General features: G+C 41.8%; 1 protein-coding gene across 1 annotated transcript in view; it reads right to left on the reverse strand.

Moving 5' to 3' along the window:
* Nucleotides 1-21,308, reverse strand: part of MORC1 (MORC family CW-type zinc finger 1) — a 147,803-nt gene that overhangs the window by 120,479 nt on the left and 6,016 nt on the right. Inside the window, exons 4-8 of the mRNA XM_061134240.1 lie at nt 15,638-15,706; nt 12,298-12,388; nt 11,544-11,652; nt 7,605-7,764; nt 5,712-5,817 (exon numbers count right to left, since the gene is read on the reverse strand). Of these exons, the coding sequence (XP_060990223.1) occupies nt 5,712-5,817; nt 7,605-7,764; nt 11,544-11,652; nt 12,298-12,388; nt 15,638-15,706 (535 nt within the window). The remainder of the gene's footprint in view (nt 1-5,711; nt 5,818-7,604; nt 7,765-11,543; nt 11,653-12,297; nt 12,389-15,637; nt 15,707-21,308) is intronic.

The following is a 21,308-nucleotide window of genomic DNA, read 5'->3' on the forward strand; positions in this document are numbered from 1 at the left end:
GGGAACAAAGGGAAGTGACAGAGCCCAGAACATCTTGTGGTTCCCGCAGGTGCAAAAGTATTTTAAAGTGATGGTGACATGAGAAGAGCATACGATTCCGCTTGAACAGGCTCCCACTAGCCAAAGCCAAACTTAGAACAACGTTAGCCAAATAATTTATATAGACAGTAACAGATTACAACCCTTAAAATAGAAAGAATAAAAAAGAATCCAAGGATCCAAACTACATATAAAAAGAGGAAGAGCAAGAGGTTGAAAGATAAAGCAAGTGTGGTAAAATACCAACATCTGTGGAATCGTAGTGAAGTATATTGGAATTATTGGCATTATCTTTGCAACCCTTTTGAAAAGTCTAAATTATTTCAAAAAAAGGCAAAGAAGAAAAACAAATCGGCATTAAATCTAATACAAATTGACAATTACTGAGATGAAAATTAGATGATATATTTAAAAACTCAAGGTGCAGAAAAATTTCTAAAGAAGAAGAGAGATTAAAAGGAACTGGGGTGGAAAATGAGGAAGCACCATTACACTGATCTGCATGTTTATGAAGTTTGATTGTTTTTCAATACATTAATATATGTATACTACTTGAAGCCCCTCCTGTCACACACACCCCATCCTCTGCCCCAGAGATTAATGCCCCGGAACAGGTGATGGGCCACCAGGTAAACAAGCAAGAGTGAGATGCAGTGAAGAGTAAAGAAAACCAATACACAGATCCAGGATTCATTGGCATAGCTTACATGTAATTGCAAAGTCTTAACTATAAAAGTATAATTTCATACCAGTATCCACATAATGGGCTTCCCGGGTGGCTCAGATGGTAAATAATCTGCCTGCAATGCAGGAGACCTGGGTTCTATCCCTGGGTTGGGAAAATCCCCTAGAGAAGGGGGTGGCAACCCACTCCAGTATTCTGGTCTGGAGAATTCCATAGACAGAGGAGCCTGGAAGGTTACAGTCCATGGGGTCACACAGAATCAGACACAACTGAACGACTGACACGTCCACATAATGAGGTTATATGTCTTAAGAATGAAATTTAAAACATCCAAATTACAGAACTGCAATTCCACACCTGGCATCTACATAAACTCTCTGAGCCTCAGAATGACAACGCTATAGATTTTGTATATGCCAATTTACACTAACCACAGATGAGGTTAATGATGGGCACTGACTCATTTTAAAACCTTCCACCAGTCTGTCATCTTGCACTTGCTTAGTCCTACTACCCTCCATCGATATACAACCTTTGAAAACGACTTTTAATTTTAATAATCTGTGTGACTATTATTGAAGGTTACTAACAATCACCAGTGAGAAGATAAAAATGGATTAACTTGATTCTGTCTTGATTCTATTCTGCACAAACAGACTACTTCAAGAAAAAAGAAGTTTGGTGGGGGAAAATGTTACAAAGGTTTGAGGTGTGGGACTTGGTTCAGAGTTCCAAAATCTAGCATAACATAAATTAATAAACAACAATTGGGGTGTCCCCGGTGGCTCCGTGGTAAAGAATCCACCTGCCAATGCAGGAAATGTGGGTTCAGTCTCTGATCTGGGAGGATCCCACATGCTGCAGAGCAGCCAAGCCCACGCCCCACATCTACTGAGCCTGGGCTCTAGAGCCTGGAAACTGTGACTACTGAAGCCCACGGGTCCTGAAGCCCGTTCTCTGCAACAAGAGAAGCCACAGCAAAGAGAAGCCCCCACAACACAACTAGGGAGCTGCCCACTCTCACCTCAACTAGAGAAAGGCCCACACAGCAGCAAAGACTCAGCACAGCTAAAAATAAACAATAAAATTTTTATTTGTCTAAACAGGCCCAAAAGAGACATCTTGTTTTCTGTCATTAGTTCACTTTTTTTTTTTTTTCATTAGTTCACTTTTATTTCTTTAATATTTAGTATTCTCAGCCCTCTCCGGCCCCTCCGTTTTGTTCCAAATTTTGATTTGTTACAAAGCTATATTTCATACCACCTTCTTCCCTTTCAAGACCTCTGCCTAAGTTTAACATGATATAATTCAACACTATTCATTTTCTGTAGCTACAGCTCTCTTTCTGCATGTTGCCCTGGAACCTCTGCACCCTTCTCTTGCACTCTCCACATACCACAATCACAGGTCCAAACTTCAGTTTAAAATATCACACATTAAATGCAAACTTATGCCTCATCTGCATTCTGAAATTGTGAGATGACTGTTATATACCTACACATAATTCTTCTTAAGTGAAGGCAGTTTATCTTCAGACTGATACTGCCCAAGCACAAGCCACCGCCCTGCGCCTGAGCATCACACTTAATGCAATTTTCATGAGGCTATTGTCATCCTGAAACAAGGCCCTGCCAGTGGCCAGATTACTACTGTTAGCGCCTCAGCCCAAGGCAAAATGATGAAGGATTTCGACTGCTAAGTTTAAAATAATAAACTAAAACGCTGATGATGCCAATTATTCACAAGAACTGTATGAAAGTTCAGATCCTTTGACTCACTGGTTCCCTTCCTGGGACTCTGTCTTAAGAAAATAATTCAAAAAATTAAAAAATTTATGTTTACAAATATGTTTATTTCAACATTACCCACAAATAACGGGAAACATTGAGACCAATGTTACTGTACAAAAATGCAGGAATTGTTATGTAACTTATGATGAATCAATGCAATGGCCACTTATCAAGAACTCATGAAATGAGGCTTATTAAGACCATACATATAACAGAATAAAGTTTAGAAGCAAATCATAAATGAAAAAAGAAAAATGAGAAAATGCACTTAAAAACACTAGAATGGACAAATATAAATAATTATGATATAGAAATTCTTTTCCTTAAAAAGTTTTAAAATATTGTTTTACTTTTGATTTTAAAATAAGAAAAATAGGAAGAAAATAAATTATACCAGAAAATCAATTCTCTGAAGCCAAACAGAAGCCTGAAAACTTGGGTTTTCCTATTCCTATGTAGAAAATTAAATTATTTTCAGAACTGGCAGGACCACACCAGCTAAGACTAAAGGTGAAAATTAGACAGTTCAAAACCTTGAAACTTGTTTTTTGGACGGATGTCAAATCATGCCCTGTGGCTTCGAAGAGATACAATAGCCAGAATAGAAAGAAATAGTGAAAAAATTGTTTTATTACAAACCACTTATTCTCAAAACCAAGATATGTAAACTGTACTTGATTAGAAGTTCAAAGTTCAGAAGTCATAAATGGAAGAGGAGTCAGAAAAAGATCCATCTTGGACCAGATGTAATCTTTCAGCCTCAAGATTTAATGGTTTTACTAATCCCTTAGTGAAGAGGAATTAGATGTTATTGTCAGAATCCACTGACTTTTTAGAAGAGAAAACTGTGGCATTATTACTCTCTCCCCAGGAAGTAGTACTGCTCTCTCGACTTGACACCGGCTGGTACTTACAAAAGAAGCCGTGAAATGCACTGCATCTTCGGTACAGAAATTATGCCACCTCTTTACAATAAGTCCTTCCTCATAAAATCCCATCCTTGTCTTTAGAAAACTTTCCTTGTGATTGAAACATGAAAAATTTTGTTGAAAAATCAATCAAATAAAAAATTCCAGGGTGGTCAAATGTTCCAAAGTGAAATTGTATATTTCCGAGGTCTGATCCATTTTCTTTATTTTGTAATTAACTGCCTAAATGCCTTAAGAGGACTTCCCTGGTGGCTCAGATGGCAAAGAATCTGCCTGCGATGTGGGAACCTGGGTTCGATCCCTGGGTTGGGAAGACCCCCCTGGAGGAGAGTATGGCAACCCACTCCAGTATTCTTGCCTGGAGAATCCCCACGGACAGAGGAGCGAGCCTGGGGGGCTACAGTCCATGGGGTCGCAAAGAGTCGGACACGGCTGAGCGACTAAGCATAGCACAACAAATGCCTTAAGAAGCTTCTAGCTTCATTAAACAATCTGGGAACAGTAGGAATTTTCCCCGAAGAATTAGCTGTCAAATTGGTCCTCTAATAATATATTATTTCCTAATGCTAGTGTTGAAATGCTAAGGCATTATGACAGATAACTGTTTGAAAATTTGAGCTCAAAGCTGCTAAGCAGTATGAAATACTGGTTTTGGAACCAGTTCTTACGTAGAGGACAAGCCCAGCAAGAGAGGAGGAGACTGTGATGAAGGCGCCAGTATAGTCTGGGCGCCCTTTCTGATACTGGCATATTAATGTTGGCAAAGGGGTTCCCAACACTTGTAGAACAGTAATTAGGCTGGATATTTAAAAACAAAAACAAAAAACCAACCTTCATTTGTGTAAAATGAGAATTCCATGTTTTAGAATGAGATGAGAAAAAAATACACATTAGAAAAATATAGAAAAGATAATTTAAAGTGGGTTATCATATGTTAAAGTCTCTGGGAAAAGAACTTCCAAAATTTCACCTCCAAGGAAAAAGAAAAAGTTGTCTAAGCTGATGTGCTTACTTGGGTCTCAACATCTTACTCTAAAACTTCACTGTCCAACACCATAGCTTCTGGCCACACGTGGCTATTGAGCACTAGTCCAAGTTGATATGTGGTACACGTGTAAACCACACTGGATTTCAAAGATTTAGAATGGAAAAAATTGAATGGAAAATGTCTTAATATTTTGCATACTGAAATTAAAATTATAATATTTAATATAGACTAGATGAAATAAAAACCTTGTTAAATTAATTACACCCATTTCTTTTTACTTTTCCTAATGCAGTGACTCAAAAATTTAAGATGACGTATACTGTTCATATTTTTGGCTTTCACTATATTTCTGCTGAACCACAATTTTTCATCAAATGAATCAGTCCAGATTAAATTCCTTTAAAATCCCTTCTAACTATAGCATTCTGACACTAACAGAATAAAGGTCTAAGCTAATAAGATTTTTTTTCCTTCTTCCTTTTTCATTAAAAGTTTTTTTATTATTGGAGTATAATTGCTTTGCACGTGACATTCACTTCTGCTGTACCACAGAGTACATCCGTTACATGGATACATGTCTCCCCTCTCTTGAGCCTGCCTCCCAAGCCAGCACTCGAGGTCTTTACACCCAGACTGGTGATCAGTACTGAGCACCTAGCCCCGCTCCCTCTGTTACACAGCCTTCCCAGCAGCCACTTACTTCACACGTGGTGGTATGTACATGTCAACGCTACGCTCCCAATCTGTCTGCTAATAAGCTTTAAACACAAAGTGAAATACAAAGTCACTTTAGAGAAATCTAGGTTTACTCACCATTTCGTATTTCTCCACACTTTTTCACCCATGCCCCCTCCTAATTTCTCATTCTGTTCCCTGTGGATCCCCAATAGCCAAGAAAAAGGAATATCCATTTATTTATTTCTAAACTGCACGTGAGCAGTTCATAGGACCATTCTGAACTGTCATTCAGCGATATTCCTCTGAATCACCTCTGCAACGTATGAAAACTATTGATTCCTAGGCTTGATATCCAGAGATTCTGACTCAGTAGATGTGGGATAAGACAGGATCTTGTGCTTCTCAAGAAGCTGTCTCACAGGCTCAGCCAGGTTTGGGGATCAGTGGTCCAGCCTAACATACTTTATCTGTAACTGGGGTAACGTGATTGGCTCTGGTGCTGCGGCCCAGGGGCCTCCGACCTGGAGCCAGGATGCAGGCTTCCTAACCCCAGTTCACAGGTATTGGTAACCCGCGTTCTGACAAACACTCATAACACTCACTCTTCAAGAGCTCCCGCCACCAGTATATCTTCTTTGTCAGTTTTAACATCCAGCTCAGGTTCTCCACTGAGCAGAAGCTTCAAGTTATAAATAACCAGCAAAGTACCTAGTGGAAAAATAGATGTTTGACTTTTGTCAGTATTTAACTACACTAAGCATTAGACATGGTGCTATTATCTCACCTAGGGAATTAAGCCTGCAATAGACTAAATTTTCTTTTGTACTTCAGTAAATAAAATGCCTTGGTAAGTTCCAATATATATGTCTTATACATGTCTTATAGCAAGCTCCACTTTCTGCCAAAGAGCATTGAGTTTCTATAGCATCATGCTTCTTTTTAACTATTCAACTTATTATGTCTTTCAGTGTGGATCCTTCTCATAATTTGCATTATAAAAGCTGTTAGAAGCCTGAGCCAAATTTGTATTATAGGTAAAGCTCTCATTGCCAGAACTGAAATCAATGCACATAAGAACAAAGATGAATTTCTATCATTTGTATAAATATGAAGTATTGCTTTGGTATAAATGTGTATAAATAGGAAGTAGACACCAACAGAGGTGTTGGTAAACTTTTTCTGTGAAGGGCCAGAAAACAAATATTTCAGACTTTGCAGGCCTCTTACAACTACTCACAACTCAGCTCTACAGTGGAGCATGAAAGATGCTGTAGGGAATATACAAACCAATGATGTAGTTATGTTCCAGTAAATGTTAATTAAGAAAAACAGTCATGGGGCTGATTTGACCTGCAGGCCCTAGAGCTTGCTGATCCTTGCTCTAAAGCACAGTAAACAAAAACAATCCAAATTGTTTATAAAGTGGATTATAATATAAAGACAAAACAGCACTGTCAGAGAAATTTGAAGGACAACCAATTACACTTTTCTTTTTGGTAATACTAAAATGGAGGGGAGAAGAGCAGAATGACTAAGAATCTGGACTTGGACGTGGGAGCCTAAATACATGTGTCAATACCCTGGACCAACCATTTACTATCACAATGACTTCAGGTAAGGTTCCTAATCTATATGATAGAGCTCATGAGGCACTTAAAACACAAGAATTGTTTTGAGGATTAAATGAGTTAATTTTTATAAAGCATTTAGAAAAGTGTTCAGGAAATAGTGTATCTTTCCGTAGTATATATATCAGTATTTCATAATTAGAAGGCAACTAAAGAGATTATACATTAACCATCCTTAAAGTACACCATGTATCTTGATGAAACGAATATTCAAGTGCCATTATTTTTCTTCTATGAGAAAGGGAAAAGGATGACATAAAACATTACTTTTAAACAGACTGCCACAAGTTAGAGGAGAAATTTGCTATAAACATGACATAAAACAGAATTTTAATATAAACAATAGAATTTTGCACATTAACATTAGAAAAAGCAGAATGCAAACAGCTTTCTCTAGAGCAGGAACCTTCTTGCTTCTACACATGAAAAGTGGTAGAAGTCTGGGGAAAGATGGGCACAGAAGCCTGGACTTGTTACTTTGTAAGCTGCTGACTCTCCTATAAACCCTGGGATGATCTAGTCTTGGACGCTGTAGTAAAGCGTCTCCCGACGCAGAGCGATGGGGAGAGATCGTCTCTGGCACAGAGACTGTGGCTCCCCACGAGAACAGCCTGCGTCAACCTCTCCTCCCCTGGCTTCACCAGGATCTTACAAGGACAGACATTTCTCAGCGCCAGTGACTTCAGAGTTATTTCTCTTTGGATTCTCTAAGACAAAATGTACATAAATAAAATGAATAACTGCCCCATATGAGATTCCACATGGCATTTTAAATAGAAACAAGTGTGAAATAATATTTACAGTCTTTTGTATGATACTGAAAACAAACACTTCCACATTAAAATTTCAGGGCTGTGAGGATCTTACCACATTTGCCGTAGATCACGTTAAACTGCTGCATCAATTCAGCTTCAGTTTTAAATGGAGAATATTTATAAATTATAGACAATTCTGTTAAGAATTTTTGAGGATCATCTGTGACAGATTCTCTGGTCCTTGTTAACCATGAAGGTATTGGAACCACAACCTATTAAAAAAAAACACACACATCAATTTACTATGAAATACACAAATAAAAACCATCATTTTTTTGTCTGACCCTAATTCAGCCCATTTACCATCCAGCCAAATGATATAACACTAAGTGAAGAGTGTAGTTGCCCCCGGCATTCTAGTTTGATAAGGAAGAGGCACAAAACAAGAATGTTTACCTAAGAGTTTTATTCTAAGATGTTCCACTACAGAACACGGTGACTGATAGAATCTGCCTCGGCCCCCTACAGAAGTATGCGTCAAATGGCAGAGGCAACAACAGAATCAGCATTTCAGAGGCTGAAAAGTAAGACAGCATATCCGAGTAGCCAATCCGAAGCCCAGGCCAGAAATGAGAGGCAGCAGGCTCATTTACAGCTCAGAGCTCCCTCCAAGTCTGAGACCGATGGCACGAGTCAGCTCTCGAGGTGGGGGTAGCAGGAGAAGAGAGCTGCCGGCAGTCCCGCTCCCCACCTGCATCAGCTCCTCCCCCTCCTCCACCGGGCCTGGATGCTTACTCTAGTGGCAATAGGAGACCAGAGCATGTCTGGGTTAGCGGACATGTCAGGCATGGTCGGCAGGTGACCTCACTGAGACTGTGTGCTTAGCCACTCTGTCGTGTCTGACATTTTGGGACCCCACGGACTGCAGCCCCCCAGGCTCCTGTGTCCCTCGCCTGGGGATTCCCCAGGCAAGAATACTGGAGAAAGCGGCCATGGCCCTCCTCCAGGGGATCTTCTCAACCCAGGGATAGAACCTAGGTCTCCTGCACTGTGGGCAGATTCTTTACGTTCTGAGCCACCAGGGCAGCCTGTGAATACTGGGGTGGGCAGCCTATGCCTCCTCCCAGGAATTGAACCAGGGTCTCCTGTGTTGCAGCTGGATTCTTTACCAGCTGAGCTACCAGGGAAACCCTTACTGAGATTACAGGGATTCAGTGAAAGTACACATATTGGATGCTGAGAACTGCAGATCTCTCCTCTCATTTGGCTCCCAGGTTCTGCCAGCTAGGCCTTCAGGTAGAAGACTGTAGGAGTCTTGTCTGAGATACCTGACCAGCCCAGAGGGAAAGACATAAGGAAAATTACACTGAAGATTTCTCAATAAAACAACCCAGTTATGTATTATTGCGACCTGCATGGCTGCCAAGCCCCACCCACACTCTCAGAGCTTTCAATTGGCATTTTATTGGACTAATCTTAAAATCTGGAAAACTCAGCAGTGGCCACGGGACTGGAAATGGTCAGTTTTCATTCCAATCCCACAGAAAGGCAACGCCAAAGAATACTCAAACTACTGCACAATTGCACTTATCTCACACGCTAGTAAAGTAATGCTCAAAATTCTCCAAGCCAGGCTTCAGCAACACGTGAACCATGAACTTCCAGATGTTCAAGCTGGTGTTAGAAAAGGCAGAGGAACCAGAGGTCAAATTGCCAACATACGCTGGATCATCAAAAAAGGAAGAGAGTTCCAGAAAAACAGCTATTTCTGCTTTATTGACTAAGCCAAAGCCTTTGACTGTGTGGATCACAACAAACTGTGGAAAATTCTCAAAGAGATGGGAATACCAGACCACCTGACCTGCCTCTTGAGAAACCTGTATGCAGGTCAGGAAGCAACAGTTAGAACTGGACATGGATCAATAGACTGGATCCAAATAGGAAAAGGAGTACGTCAAGGCTGTATATTGTCAACCTGCTTATTTAACTTATATGCAGAGTGCATCAGGAGAAACGCTGGGCTGGAGGAAGCACAAGCTGGAATCAAGACTGCCAGGAGAAATATCAATAACCTCAGATATGCAGATGACACTACCCTTATGGCAGAAAGTGAAGAGGAACTAAAAAGCCTCTTGATGAAAGTGAAAGAGAAGAGTGAAAAAGTTGGTTTAAAGCTCAACATTCAGAAAATTAAGACCATGGCATCTGGTCCCATCACGTCATGGCAAATAGATGGGGAAACAGTGGAAACAGTGGCTGACTTTATTTTTCTGGGCTCCAAAATCACTGCAGATGGTGACTGCAGCCATGAAATTAAAAGATGCTTGCTCCTTGGAAGCAAAGTTATGACCAACCTTAACAGCATATTAAAAAGCAGAGACATTACTTTGTCAACAAAGGTCCATCTAGTCAAGGCTATGGTTTTTCCAGTGATCATGTATGGATGTGAGAGTTGGGATATAAAGAAAGCTGAGCACAGAAGAATTGATGCTTTTGAACTGTGGTGTTGGAGAAGACTCTTGAGAGTCCCTTGGACTGCAAGGAGATCCAACCAGTCCATCGTAAAGGAGATCAGTCCTGACTGTTCATTGGAAGGACTGATGTTGAAGCTGAAACTCCAATACTTTGGCCACCTGATGCAAAGAACTGACTCATTGGAAAAGAAATGACATTCCCAGCATCTTTCCCTGATGCTGGGAAAGATGGAAGGCGGGAGGAGAAGGGGAACGAAGAGGATGGGATGGCTGGATGGCATCACCGACTCGATGGACATGAGTTTGAGCAGGCTCCAAGAGTTGTGATGGACAGGGAGGCCTGGCGTGCTACAGTCCATGGGGTGGCAAAGAGTCAGACACGACTGAGCGACTTAACCGAACATTGTTGAAAGTCATTGCCACTATATAAGTGGAAAAGAGAAGGTCACTGGTTTTACTTTTTTAAAAAAGAGAAAAGGAAATGGCTGCTTTTAGGAAAGCTATAATCGCAGCTTTGGCCCAATTTCCCATGTCCTTTACATACATAAAGTACAACACAAATGCTTAAAGTATTGCTTTTCCTCTGAGAATCCCACTCAGCTACTCTCTGTTGCTTCTAGACTATTCCTATTAACTAGCCAGACTCCAGCTCTGCCAGCGGGCATGCTGGGCTCCTGCGGGACAGTCCTACACTTTCATACAACCCCCCAAACCCCACGGTCTTCTCAGGTCTGAGGCTTGCCACGTGCCATTTCTCACCAGTCCAGCCTTTCCAGATGCAAATGGTCTTTTCCCCATAAACTCTCACTCGAGGCTCTCTAGTCACTTCATCCATATCCTGCTTTAGACAATTTACTAGTAGCAGGAATACCCACTCATTGAACAGCACGCTTTTAAACACCTTCATTTTGTTATTCCCAGTTCATCCATGTCTGCTTGATTCTGTGACTAAACTAAAACACTCTGACCGTCAGGAGGTCGTTTGTTTTCTACCTTCCACAGGAAATACCCAGCGCTGGGCAGACAGCAGTGACTCAGCGTGTATTTGTTATATGAATCACAACTGATGTTCACAATACTAAGACTCAAACACTGCAAACTAATAAAATGTCTCTGGGCCAGAAAAGGGAGTTAAAATCATGGTCAAGAGAGTAAGATTTTAGATGCATTTTGCATTCCGTTTCTTCAGATGTTGTTTTCCAAGTCTTCTATATTCAATATTCTATTTACTTTAAAAGTGATAACCTATTTATGGATAGGTGGTGGAAATGTTTTGCAGGCTTCTTCCAAAAAGCTCACAGCGCCAAAGGGAGCCTCTTATTCTGGAAGATACGTGTACAAGGATAGTAAAAATAATGTTCTGAAAACAGGCTAGGATTAGAAAGACTACTCAAAAAAAGATCAATAGGACAGGCCTCCAATGACCCCAAAATGGTCAGCTACTCTCTATTTCCCAGATGTATTCCTCAATTTCTAAATCGTCAGAGGAAAGCACCCATGATAGACTTTACATCCTGAAATGGTAAATGAAAATAACTTTATTACCGAGGAAAGCAAAGGAGTCTCTCAGCTCTTACCTCACTCAGGCCCTCTCTTTCACAGAATGTCTGAGAAAAAAACACACAGGTCATCGTTTCTTCCTTCTTTGTAAAAAGAATAAAGTCTTTTCCAATCCTCATGGATCCACTATATTAAAAATCAAGAATATAAAGGTTTACATCTCAAACATTAGACAGAAGGGACAGGGGAGCACAATATTTTTCTATTCACTGAAATAACGCCACTGTTTTGCTGACTCTTCACCAAGGGAGTATAAGAATAATTTTTTTGTTTGTTTTCTCAGAACAGAGCAGAGTTTGAACTAATCCAGCCCCACAGTCTCACTTAAGATATGACTGCTAAGGTAAGGTGCTGTCCAGGGCTACAGCAAAGAAGGATCATGTGGCAGGTGCCACACGGGTGGCGTGGCCTCATGTCCTCACTTTTCATCGAGCAGACTAATCACTAATAAGCTCTGGACACATATAACACCAATGCAAAGACATGCATCAAGAAGCAAACACAGAAATGCGATGAAGCTCTACAGTACACGGAAGCTACTTCCCCAATCTCTGAAAACAAGATTCATCCTCTATTCGCAAATTAAATTTTTAAAATGCTGTCAAGATTTAAGTCAGTTTGGGCATGAAATTATAAAGCAAGGTAGGACTCTTAGGTTTATATTCTAAGTTTTTTGAACGTGGATCATTCTCAGTAAGACTTCCTTTAACCAAGTATCATTCCTGATAATCAATATCAATAATACTTACATTATAAGAAAGAAGTCCTCACCTTTTAAGGCCATTGCCATATTGCCCAATAAACTTCAAGGTTGATAACCGTTTCTTGGATGTTCCAAAGTAAATGATATCTGATGCTTCCTCTACAATTGACAAAGACAATATAAGTGGTTAGGTCATAGGAGTCTTCACGTTGGCCAGAGGTCCAGTTGTCAGGATGTCACACGTATATTAGGGCATATCCATACTTCTTGCGTGAGCGCAGAGAAAATGATCCTTGTCAGGCTCCATAATCTCTGCTGCTGCTGCTAAGTCGCTTCAGTCGTGTCCAACTCTGTGCGACCCCACAGACGGCAGCCCACCCGGCTCCCGCGTCCCTGAGATTCTCCAAGCAAGAATACTGGAGTGGGTTGCCATTTCCTTCTCCAATGCATGAAAGTGAAAAGTGAAAGTGAAATCACTCAGTCATGTCCGACTCTTCGCGACCCCATGGACTGCAGCCCACCAGGCTCCTCCGTCCATGGGACTTTCCAGGGAAGAGTACTGCATAATCTCTGACCAGGATCTTAAGAGCAATGTACTGACAAGAGGTCAGAGAGACCTAACTGTGTGACCCTGGGGTAGATCCTTAATTTCCTTGACCCTAAATGGGAGCTATTAACACATCACAGAGTTGCTGACAAAGAGAAAAGGAACAAATGAGATGATGTGTCAACCTTGAAAACAATACATGCCATTTGATAAATGCTAATAAATTAAAGATGCTATAATTATTTTTACCACTAGTAATTTTTCCATGGTTTTGGCCCTTATCCAGCCCCATGTGAGGTTGCTTAACTGGGGAAGAAGGGCTATCTATTTCTGACTTTGAGAGTTATTCTCATGATCTCTCCAGGCATTCTGGAATTCTGGAAAAGAATCCTCTTAACTTCAAAACATACGTACCTCTAAGAAACAGGCATGCTCCCAGGGAAAGGAAAAGACAGAAATGGGTCTCCCAATTGGGCTACACGCCCTGAATACACGCCCCAGATCTGTCCTGAGGACCCTGTGTCAGGCTGGGTGCAGACCTGCTATAGTACAGTGGCATGGTTGTGAAAAGCCACTCCGCTTGTCTGAAGCTAACTGGACATTTTATCACATGCTCTTATTAAGGGCTGACTATTAGATGAGGGTGTCAATAATGATACTGTTATCTACCCCTTATTGATCATTCAGTATATGCCAGGGACTATAGCATATGCTTTATTTGCATCACCTATTTAATGTTTACAACAAGCCTACAAGGAAGATATGATCTGCATGTTACAGATGAGGAATTTAAGTTTCAGGAGTTTATGTAACCTTCCCAAGGTCACACTGATAATTGGTACCCCCAGAACTATAACCCAGATTGCAGAAGACCAAATCCTACAGTTTTTATCACCTACCACACAGACTCTCGTGTACGGTGGGCAGAGATCTGAGCGCATGGACAAAACACTGAACAGGACAGACATGACCCCTGTCCTCAATAACTTTATGTCATGAAATGAGAAAAAAGCGGACAAACGAGATCCTTTCGGAGAGTGTTAAGTGAAGGACACAAAATCAGGAGAATGTCACAGGGAATTAACAAGAAAGCAGTTTGCAGACAGAATGCTCAGGAAAGGCCTCCTTCATAGGGTGTCCTCTGACCTGAGGTTCAGATGATGGAGGGCCGGCCAGGCATGGCTGGGGTGCCATAAGCAAGGGAGTGCAAGACACGAGAAAAGGTCAAAGACGTGGACAGAGGCCAAGCAATGCAATAAACTAAAAGTGTTGGGGAGTATGAATTTTACTCAGAAGTAATGAGAAATGACTAAGGGCTTTAATCAAGGGCATTGCTATGATCTATTAAAAGAAAAAAGTCTGCTCAGGATTGCTGTGTGAGGAATGCTCTATAAAGGAGCAAGGCTGGAAGTGAAAAGAGTTTGGACATCACTTCTTCCAAAAGGTTGAGATTGCTCCAACTCAACTTGGACAACTGATAGATTCTATTTTCAGTTAACACTTGAATTCCAATGTTAATAAAGAATTGCTCTCAACACTAGTGACCCTTCTTAAAATACAAGTGTATCTGCCAACTGAAGTGTGTATTTCTTCTATAAAGAGTTCAATATTTGCCACTTGTCTGTGTTTTGATTATTTTGTTTTTGGACCCATGTAAAGGAGCTGCTTCTTTTTTAAAGAACGGCCTTAGAATATATCCACACATAGTCTGACTATTTAGACCAAGGGGGTCTTCTGAGATTTGAATATAATTGCTTTAGTTTTTATTCTGAGCTTCTATTAGCACTGACGATCATTCTTTCCTCTGGTGTGGAACTGACCAGAACACTTCCATATTATTTAAACTCCCTCACCGTTTGTTAAATCTGGCTTGTGGGATATACACAACTATTATAAGAATTCTAGGAGGACTTCCCTGGTGGTCTAGTGGTTAAGAATCTTCCTGCCCAATCAGGGAACATGAATTCAGTCCCTAGTCCAGGAAGATTCCACATGCTTTGGGGCAACTACTACTGAGTTACCGCCATAACTACTGAGCCTGCTCACCCTAGAGTCTGTGCCTTGCAACAAGAAAAGCCGCCGCAATGAGTCAGCCCGCACACCACAACCCCCACTTGCCACAACTAGGAGACGCCAGCACGCAGCGACGACGACCCAGCACAGTCAAAAATAAAATAAATGATAAAATAAAGAGTTCAAGGATAAGGTATCTCAATTCATGAAAAGCCTTTCCCTAAAGGAATACTCTCTCAATTCCACAGCAAACAGTAATTTGTACCTACTATGTGCTGCCTTTCACTAGTCTTGAAGATACAAAGATAAATCATGCAGTGCATGGCAGATTCTTCCACTATGATGAGAACATTCAGTTGAAGCAACTAAACCTTTGAACACGCAGGGAAGAAGCACAAGCCACTAAAAACAAGGAAGGATGACCCCTACACCTCAGGGTTAAGCTGAGAATTTTAAACAGCGTAAAGCCACTTCAAACTGCCTCGGGTCTCTTGCAAGTTGTACCTGCAGCGTGTGCCCTAGATAATCTCAGAGTCCATCCAATTACTGTTCGGTTCATCCATTCCCAGATGCTCTTCCTTATAAGAAATCTGTACCTCGTGTCTGTCATTTTTCCAGCAACACTGATTTACGTTCACTTTTGGTCTTGCTTCAGATGGTTACAATGAATTTACTCTGTCAGCGGGAACACTTAAGCCTAAAAAGCTCAACAATAAGTCTGGGGTTTATTTTCCCTAATAGCTCCATACCTGTTTTTATATAGATAGCTCGATTTATTCTTATTTATTTTATGGGTTTTCAGACTGTTTGTCCTAACAGGCAGGTAGGAATCTAGATAATTAACTTACCAGGACTCATACCGCATCCATCATCCAGGAAGCACAACATGAATCCACCCTGCAGTTCTTCATTATCCACTGTAAGGGAAAGCGGTTATTACTAATAAATAGTGGGCTTAATTTGTTCATCAGAAAGGCATGCTGCTCACATAATTATTTGTCCTCCCCAAATACAGGCACTTATGGCACAAGGAAGCAGCTCAGAAAGTCATCTTGGCTGTAGTTTCCTGAGAAACTGCAGCAGAAAAATCATGCAACAAAAAGGCTTTAAACTCACTTAAAACGTGTTAATAAACTACATACACAGCATGCGTGCTGCAGTCCATGGGGTCGCAAAGAGTCGGACACAACTGTGCGACTGACCTGAACTGACCGCATGACAAGCCCTGTTTGGGAATCGGACTGGTCCTTTAAACTTCAGGTGTTTTCTCCCTGGAGGAGGGAATAAAAGGAGCCAGGATGGGACTCCAGGATCTCTCTATCAAATTGATCAATGCTGATACCCTTCCACCAAAGCACTAATTTTAAAGTCAATCCAGGTCATTCTCATTAAACTCATCAGGCTCTCTTCCAAGTAGCTAATTCCCATGAGAGCCATTTGTGGCTGCTTCTAAGTGGCAGCAAATACTTACCTCTTGAAAATGTAAATATTTTTGAAAATACCTAAGTTATTTGGAATCAATTTTTATGAGATATCATTCAATTACATAATATAATCTCTTATTTAAAAATTTTGAAGGTGTAACTAAAACTAATGAAGACTAATTTCAATGCATAGTTTGTAATCTGGCTCTCAAAGTAATTTCAACATTTGGATATGGCAAGCCTCTCTAGCAAGCCTCTCTCTTTGAATAACAACTTTATGGAGAAATAGATTACACACAAAAAAAGCTACACATATTTAACATGTATGATCTGACACATTCTGACACAGGTAAATATCCGTGGAACCATCACGTCAAGGCAGTGAACATGACCATCATCCCAGGCGCCTCCTCCTGCCCCTGGTTTCTCCCTTCCGACCCTTTCATGCTCTGTCACTCCCGCCCCATCTCCAGGCAGCCACTGATTTACGAATTCCATCCTTACAGATTCATTTCTAGCACACCAGTGAAGTCAACTCTGTGTTCAATGCTTACCTCTAATCTACATTTTTTAAATGTTCAAGATAATCGATAAATAAGTACCTAAAAATCTTACCTGAGCCTTCTGGGTTCATAATGTTATAGTCATGTGTCCACTTGTAATCCCCCCTCCTCCAACTCACTTCCTGTTAAAAACCCTTTGGATCTCCCCAACCATCTCATTTCTGGTCTGCTTACCTCAACTTCTGTGTCAGAATATTTCCACCCTCTTTACGAATTTGCTCTGTTCAGCCCTCCCCTGACCAAGGCTGACCCTTCTCCATATTCAACTCCAGTTGAGTTCTCTGCACAGTGCAGTAGTTCTCAACCCTGGCTGCCTCTGTGAATCATCGGGAGAGAGCCTAACTGGTCTCGGACGGAGTTTAGGAATAAAAGCTCCTCCTGACTACCCTAAGGTTTATCAGATCTGGGAACCGCCTGATACAAGTTTCAGGCTGGGCAGCTGTGACGACTGATTCTGCAGCTCTTGGTACACAGTTCTCACCGAAGAAAGCAGGGCGCTTCTCTGGTGAACGGTAGAAAAGACCCAAAATCCCCAAGAGTTACATATGCACGCTCAGTCGCTCAGCCATTTCCGACTCTTTGCAACCCCAGAGGAGCCTGCCGGGTTTCTCTATCCATGGGATTTCCCAGGTGTGAATACTGGAGTGGGTTTCCATTTCCTTCTCCAAGGGATCCTCCTGATCAGGGATCCAGCCTGCATCACCTGCCCTGGCAGGCGGCATCTTTACCGCTGAGCCACCTTGGAAGCCCATACAATGCTTAACTGTTCCATAAATTCCAATGAGGGCTTACAGACAATCACCACCTCAAAATGTAGTATTCCCTCCCCTAGAACTCACTCTGAGCCTTGGCCTTGTTTTTTTCGGCCCCTTAAAACTACGGATCTCAGACTGATTCCTACTATTGGTTAAGACTGGGTGTGTGTGCGCACTTAAGTCACTCGGTCATGTCTGACTCTTTGTGACCCTGTGGACTGCAGCCTGCCAGGCTCCTCTGCCCATGGGATATCCCAGGCAAGAATTCTGAGTGGGTTGTCATACCCTCCTCCAGGGGATCTTCTTCCTGACCCAGGGACGAACCTAGCTCTCCTGCATTGCAGGCAGATTCTTCACCATCTGAGCCATCGGATAGGTATGCATGTCCAAAGCAAACCACAGCACCTTCTCCCTCATCAGACTACCTCCTCCTTCTGGGGCTTCCCGCTCAACACATGGCATCACTCTGCCATTAGGCTCTGGCTGCCTAAGTCAAAGTCTCAGAATCAAGTTCTCCACTTCCTAACCTGATGGAGAGACATGTCTGCTCAATTCCACCTCCTCATGTGTCTCAAGTTTGACCACTTTCTCCACCCCCACAATACGGACTTGGTTCAGGAAACCACCATGTCTCTTCTAGATTCCAGCAGCAGTCCCTACCCCCTCTGCTCCTTGCTCCCACAAATGAGAGGGTGCAGCCAGTCTGCAGCCGATCACGGGTTTCACTGCTCTCCTGCTTATGAGTCCCTTGGACAGCAAGGAGATCCAACCAGTCCATCCTAAAGGAGATCAGTCCTGGGTGTTCACTGGAAGGACTGATGCTGAAGCTGAAACTCCAATACTTTGGCCAACTGATGCAGAGAGCTGACTCACTGGAAAAGACCCTGATGCTGGGAAAGATTGAGGGCAGGAGGAGAAGGGGACAACAGAGGACGAGATGGTTAGATGGCATCACCGCCTCAATGGACATGGGTTTGGGTGGACTCCGGGAGTTGGTGATGGACAGGGAGGCCTGGCATGCTGCGGTTCATGGGGTCGTAAAGAGTCAGACACGACTGAGCAACTGAACTGAACTGGACTGCTTATAACCCTTGCATGCCTTCCCACTGCACACAGGATGAAACCCAAACCAGTTAACAAATCTAGCTGTCTTTCATAAACTGACCCTCCCACCTCTCTAAGATGGTTAATTTTATGTGTCAACCTGGTTAAGCTATGGTGTCAGCTGTTTGGTCAACAAGATGTTGCTATGAAAGTATCAATATAATTAACATTTACAATCAGCTAACTGTAAGCAAAGCAGGTACCCTCTATAATGTGGGTTGGCCTCATCCAATTGGTTACAGATTGTAAAAGCAAAGACTGAGGTTTCCCAAAGAAGCATCAATTTTCTGCCTCAAGACTGCAGCACAGAAACCCTGCTTGGGCGTACAGGCTGCTGGCCTGCCTAAAGATTTTTAACTCAAGACTGCAGCATCAACTGTCACCTGGATTTCTGACCTGCCAGTTGCCCTGCAGATTTCACACCTGCCAGGCCCCATAATCAAGTCAATCAACTCCTTAAAATAATGCCCCTCCTCCTCTTCCTCTCTCTCCACTATACGTCTATCAGCTAGAATGAGAGAGACTGAGATGGACGGACAGACAGACAGACAGAGAGGGCAGAGAGAGAATGGGGTTGGCAGACATCTCTGTCTACCTACCAGTGGTGCTGTTCCTCTGAAGAACCCTAACGCACCCTCCGCGCTCATCTCTTGCCATCCTCTCCCCTGCCCTTACTGCACACACCTCCAAATAAATACTCACCTTGGGCTTAATCGTGAACATCTCAAACATTTCTGCAACACTACCAGTGTCCTATGTTCTCTCCAGATTCAAGTCACTATATATTGTGCTCCTTCACACTTTCCACACTTGATTCTCCAGGCTCAGGCCTATTTTCCTTTCATTCTCTAGTTCATATACTATTTCTTCTAGGAAGACTTCCTAATTCTTCCACATCATCAGGTGGCCATAATGAATGCTTTCCTTGTAACTTGTGTTTCCTACTTTTCAAAGTATATTCAAACACCTGTTAAGGCATCCGTTTCTCTTCCAGACAAGTGGTTCTTCTACTTTTTGGAACTCAGCTAACTCAGAGATATGATGAAAGCTAAGGGTCTTCTACTCATAAAAGTGAAACTGCATACTGGATTTTCCACAGATCCTTTACTAGGATGGTGATTTCTTAAAAGGAGGCCCTGTGTATACTCATCACTTAGCCCAGAGCCTGCCACTTAGTAAGCACTAAAAAATGTACGGAATGCGTATCCATGCTTACTAGAACTAGTACACTCAGACGGATAAAACAGCCATGTCTGAACATATTCAGTTTGGATTTTATAGCCCTAAAGTTAAAGGAAACTTAAGATTGGAAAGTAATTCACATGCCTCAGTAAATTTAAAAACTAGTCCAGTGCTTAATTTTGCACCCCAATACCAATTCTATTGGTGCATAAGCCTTTGCCCTAGTTTATTTTTTTCATCTTTTTTAAGAAAAATCAATTTGCTAGGTTGATAGCCATATTATGATTTGCAGCAATAAAGTTTTATAACATGAATAGGTAATTTAAAATTAAAAAACTATAAGTTCAGTTTTTCACAAAACACGTAAAACCTAAATACAGAAAAAAGAGCCCCTTTCAATGCAAACTGCAAAGATGCCTGTTTATTTTTTATAATAACGCCAAGTGCTAGAGAAAGTGGGGTGAAGTGAATATCGCGATGCCCTGCTGGGGTCCTGTACTTCCCCAAAAGAACATACTGTGTGAATTCTGATCATTTGATCACTTTTGTTGAACTCTGTGATTCCAGACAATTCTTCTCAACCCTTCAACCCTTTATCAATCATATGTGTGCTCTGAAATTCAGCTTGAATGTCTTCTCCCTTCTCCACTGTGAGGACCACTGCCTTTGTTTGAATCCGCATGAAATCTTGTGTAGATCATTCCACAGACCCCCCTTTGTCTGCTATCCTTTCACACTTCTGCAAACCATCTACAAACCATCCTGTAATCTCGCTGGATTAGCTTTCTTTAAAAAGAAAAGAGCACATTTCTGATTTGTCAAATGACATTGCTCTAGACTACTGAATGGTCCACTGGCTACAGAAAGAAAATAACCTTAGTATGGTATTCAAGGTGCTCATCCGATTTGGCTCTAACTCTTAGCTCTACTCAACCTAGCCCAGTCATTGTCTCCTGAATGCTTTTTCTCCAAATACATATAGGGCTCACTCCCTCATTGTCATTCAGGTCTGGGCTGGCTTATTACCTATTTACAGTAACTTTCCCTAGTCACCCCATGAAAAATAGTACATCTTTCCCACCACTCTCTGTTCTTCTATCCCCCGTCTTCTTTTTTCTTTTTAGCACTTATTATGGCCTGGCACGTTATTTTCTTGTCCACTTCTTTACTGCCTAGCTGTCCTCATTAGAATGCACGTTCCACGGGTGCACAGGCTTCAGCAAATATGTGCTCCTTGCTCTGTCCCCAGCACCCAGAAAAACTGCTTGGCTCATTCCTAACAGACACTCAGTAAGCTGTTACCGAATAAATGAATGAGTCTCCGAACTAGTCTACCTGCATTCTTTTTCTCACAATTATTCCTCAGATGGGAAAATTCTTCTCTTCCCACACTACCTAACACCAATCACATCCATACTTCAACCCCTGGCTCTTTAGGAAGAGGCATTCTTTCTCTGTGTTCCTACCATGCTGAGAGTTTCTCCTAGGCAG

The sequence above is a fragment of the Dama dama genome, chromosome 31 (genome assembly GCF_033118175.1).
Source record: "Dama dama isolate Ldn47 chromosome 31, ASM3311817v1, whole genome shotgun sequence".
Taxonomy (NCBI): Eukaryota; Metazoa; Chordata; class Mammalia; order Artiodactyla; family Cervidae; genus Dama; species Dama dama.